The sequence below is a fragment of the Octopus bimaculoides genome, chromosome 27, assembly GCF_001194135.2.
Source record: "Octopus bimaculoides isolate UCB-OBI-ISO-001 chromosome 27, ASM119413v2, whole genome shotgun sequence".
NCBI classification, from domain to species: domain Eukaryota; kingdom Metazoa; phylum Mollusca; class Cephalopoda; order Octopoda; family Octopodidae; genus Octopus; species Octopus bimaculoides.
In genome coordinates this window covers 3,330,846-3,333,556 of record NC_069007.1, presented here as the reverse complement: position 1 = coordinate 3,333,556, position 2,711 = coordinate 3,330,846, and the positions used below count along the sequence as shown (strand labels likewise).

The 2,711-nt window shown below is 42.0% G+C and overlaps 2 protein-coding genes across 2 annotated transcripts in view; one reads left to right on the top strand and one right to left on the bottom strand.

The window, feature by feature from the left end:
- The window catches only part of LOC106876814 (cholecystokinin receptor type A), a 141,514-nt gene that overhangs the window by 5,822 nt on the left and 132,981 nt on the right, over positions 1-2,711 (top strand). The gene's annotated exons all lie outside the window — the stretch shown is intronic.
- Positions 1-2,711, bottom strand: part of LOC106882760 (adenylate cyclase type 6) — a 48,624-nt gene that overhangs the window by 29,140 nt on the left and 16,773 nt on the right. Inside the window, exon 5 of the mRNA XM_052977113.1 lies at positions 583-822. Coding sequence (XP_052833073.1) covers positions 583-822 — 240 coding nt within the window. The remainder of the gene's footprint in view (positions 1-582; positions 823-2,711) is intronic.

Below are 2,711 nucleotides of genomic sequence, written 5' to 3'. Positions count from 1 at the left end.
CCAACAACAAAAATGTTGTCTATTGGAGGCGCAATGGCCCAGAGGTTAGGGCAGCGGACTTGCGGTCATAGGATCGCGGCTTTGATTCCCAGACCGGGCGTTGTGAGTGTTTATTGAGCGAAAACACCTAAAGCTCCACGAGGCTCCGGCAGGGGATGGTGGCGAACCCTGCTGTACTCTTCCACCACAACTTTCTCTCACTCTTACTTCCTGTTTCTGTTGTGCCTGTAATTCAAAGGGTCAACCTTGTCACACTCTGTGTCACGCTGAATATCCCCGAGAACTACGTTTAGGGTACACGTGTCTGTGGAGTGCTCAGCCACTTGCACGTTAATTTCACGAGCAGGCTGTTCCGTTGATCGGATCAACTGGAACCCTTGACGTCGTAAGCGATGGAGTGCCAACAACAAAAATGTTGTCTATTGACTTTTTATACATGCCAGGCCACTGGTAGGGAAATTTCCAAAAAGAAACTCGTTAAGTCTTTAAATATGATATTTCAATATCGTCTAAAATAATATCTGGAAATATTCCCTGTAATTCAAACCATGATGACAATAAGTACGATTAGTAACAGCTTACCCGATAGCATCAATCATATCTAGTCCCATTTCAACGCAGCAGTGGGCATGGTCCTGTCTGGATTCTGGTAAACCACTCACACAGTAGTAGCAGTCTCCAAGGATTTTAATACGTAGACAGTGGTTCTCGTTGGCCAAGCGGTCGAATCGTGCAAACAGTTCGTTGAGGAGCTGCACCAAGTCTTTGGCTGTGCACTCGGAGGAGAGTTCCGTGAAGCCACAAATGTCAGCAAAAAGGATGCTAAAGGAGAAGGAGAAAGAGAGAGAGATAGAGAGAGAGAGAGAAGGGAAGGGAAGAAAAAGTAAAGAAAGGTTAAAAAAGAAAAGGATATAAAACAACATAAAATGACTAAAATTTGATGAGATAAAATGGCTGCTCTTTTCAAGTACATTATAGTATATATACAGGTGCAACTGTGGTCGAGAAGCATGCTTTCTAGCTGTGTGAACTTGGTTCAATCCCGCTGTGTGGCACTTTGGGCCAGTGCCTGCTACTGTAGGCCTGGGTGAACCAAAACCGTATTTATACTCAAAGTAATATGCCATCTACTAAATCCACTTACAAGGCTTTGGTTGGCCCGAGGCTATGGTAGAAGACACTTGCCCAAGGTACCATGCAGTGGGACTGAACTTGGTTTGCTTGCTCGTCACCGCTCAACTCATGGACACAAGTAACGATTTCTTTACCGAATTGTTACTGGCGACGAAAAATGGTGTCTGTACACCAATATGAAGCAGCGTAAGGAATGGCTTAGCCCCGGTAAACAAGCGACCCCACGCATGAAACAAGATTTTCATCTGTGTAAAATGATGTTGTGCGTATGGTGGGACTGGGAAGGGATTATCCATTACGAATTGCTTGAATGGAATCAAACGGTCAATGCAGAACTCTATGTTCAACAGATGGAACGACTCAACATGGCTATTCAAGAGAAAAGACCTAATCGGCAGCATGGAGTTCTTCTGCTGCATGACAACGGCCGCCCTCATATCGCCAATATGACCAAGGAAGCCATTCAAACGCATGGCTGGGAAGTGCTGCCACACCCGCCATACTCTGCTGATTTGGCACCAACAGATTTCCACCTCTTTCGATCTCTTTCAAATGCTATGCACGGAGTTTCATTCAATAATGATGCAGAATTGAGAGCTTGGTTGGATCGGGTGATTTCTACCAACGAGGTATTGAAAATCTTGTTGAACGTTGGGAAGAAGTTGTAAACAGCAATGGTGAATACATTATTCATTAATTAGTTGTTAATTTTTATTAAACATTTTGAAAAATTAAAATTAAAAAAACGGCGGGAACTTAGTTGCCAACCTAATATATTCATCTGACTGTGTACAAGATTGTTTGTGTGCTCGTATGTGCATCTGTGCAAAAATGTGCAACTGTGTGTGTTTGTGTGAGTATATGTGTATCTGTGCGCAAGTGTGTGTGTGCATGTGTATGTGTGTGTGCTTGTACATATGTATGTGCTTGCGTATATAAGTGAGTGCATGTGTATGGGTGTATTTGTGCGAATGTGTGTGTATAAGAGTGTGTAAATGCATATGTGTGTAAATGTGTGTGTGTATCTCAGTCTGAGTGTGTGTGTGCATATGTGTGAGTACTTGTGCACGAGTGTGTGTGTGTGTGTTCATGTGTATGTGTGTATGGGAATATGTGACTGTGTGTGTATGGGAGTGTGTGTCGTGTGCAGAAGTGTGTATGTATGCATGTGTGTGTGTGTGTGTGCATGCTTATATGAGTGAATGATTGTGTGTATATGTGTGTATGTGTATGTGTGTGTGTTGTGTGGAAATAAAGACACTGAAAGAATGAAGACACAAAGAATGTTTGTCAAAAGCAAATTGGCAGGAGGAGGAGGTGGAGTTGGAGAGGAGGAGGAGGCAGAGGTAAAAAAAAATTAAAGAAAAGTAAAATAAAAGTACAATAAAAAAGCAAATAAATGAAACATAGAATGAATAAAAAAGGAATAAAAATAATGTAAAAAGAAACAAGAAGCTGTCTTTCCCCCCCTCCCTGTTGTCTTGTTGTTGTTGTTGTTGCTGTCACTATTTTTTATTATGCATTTTGTTGTTGTCATTGTTGTTGTTTGTCAATCTGCTAAAGGTAAACCTAATTGT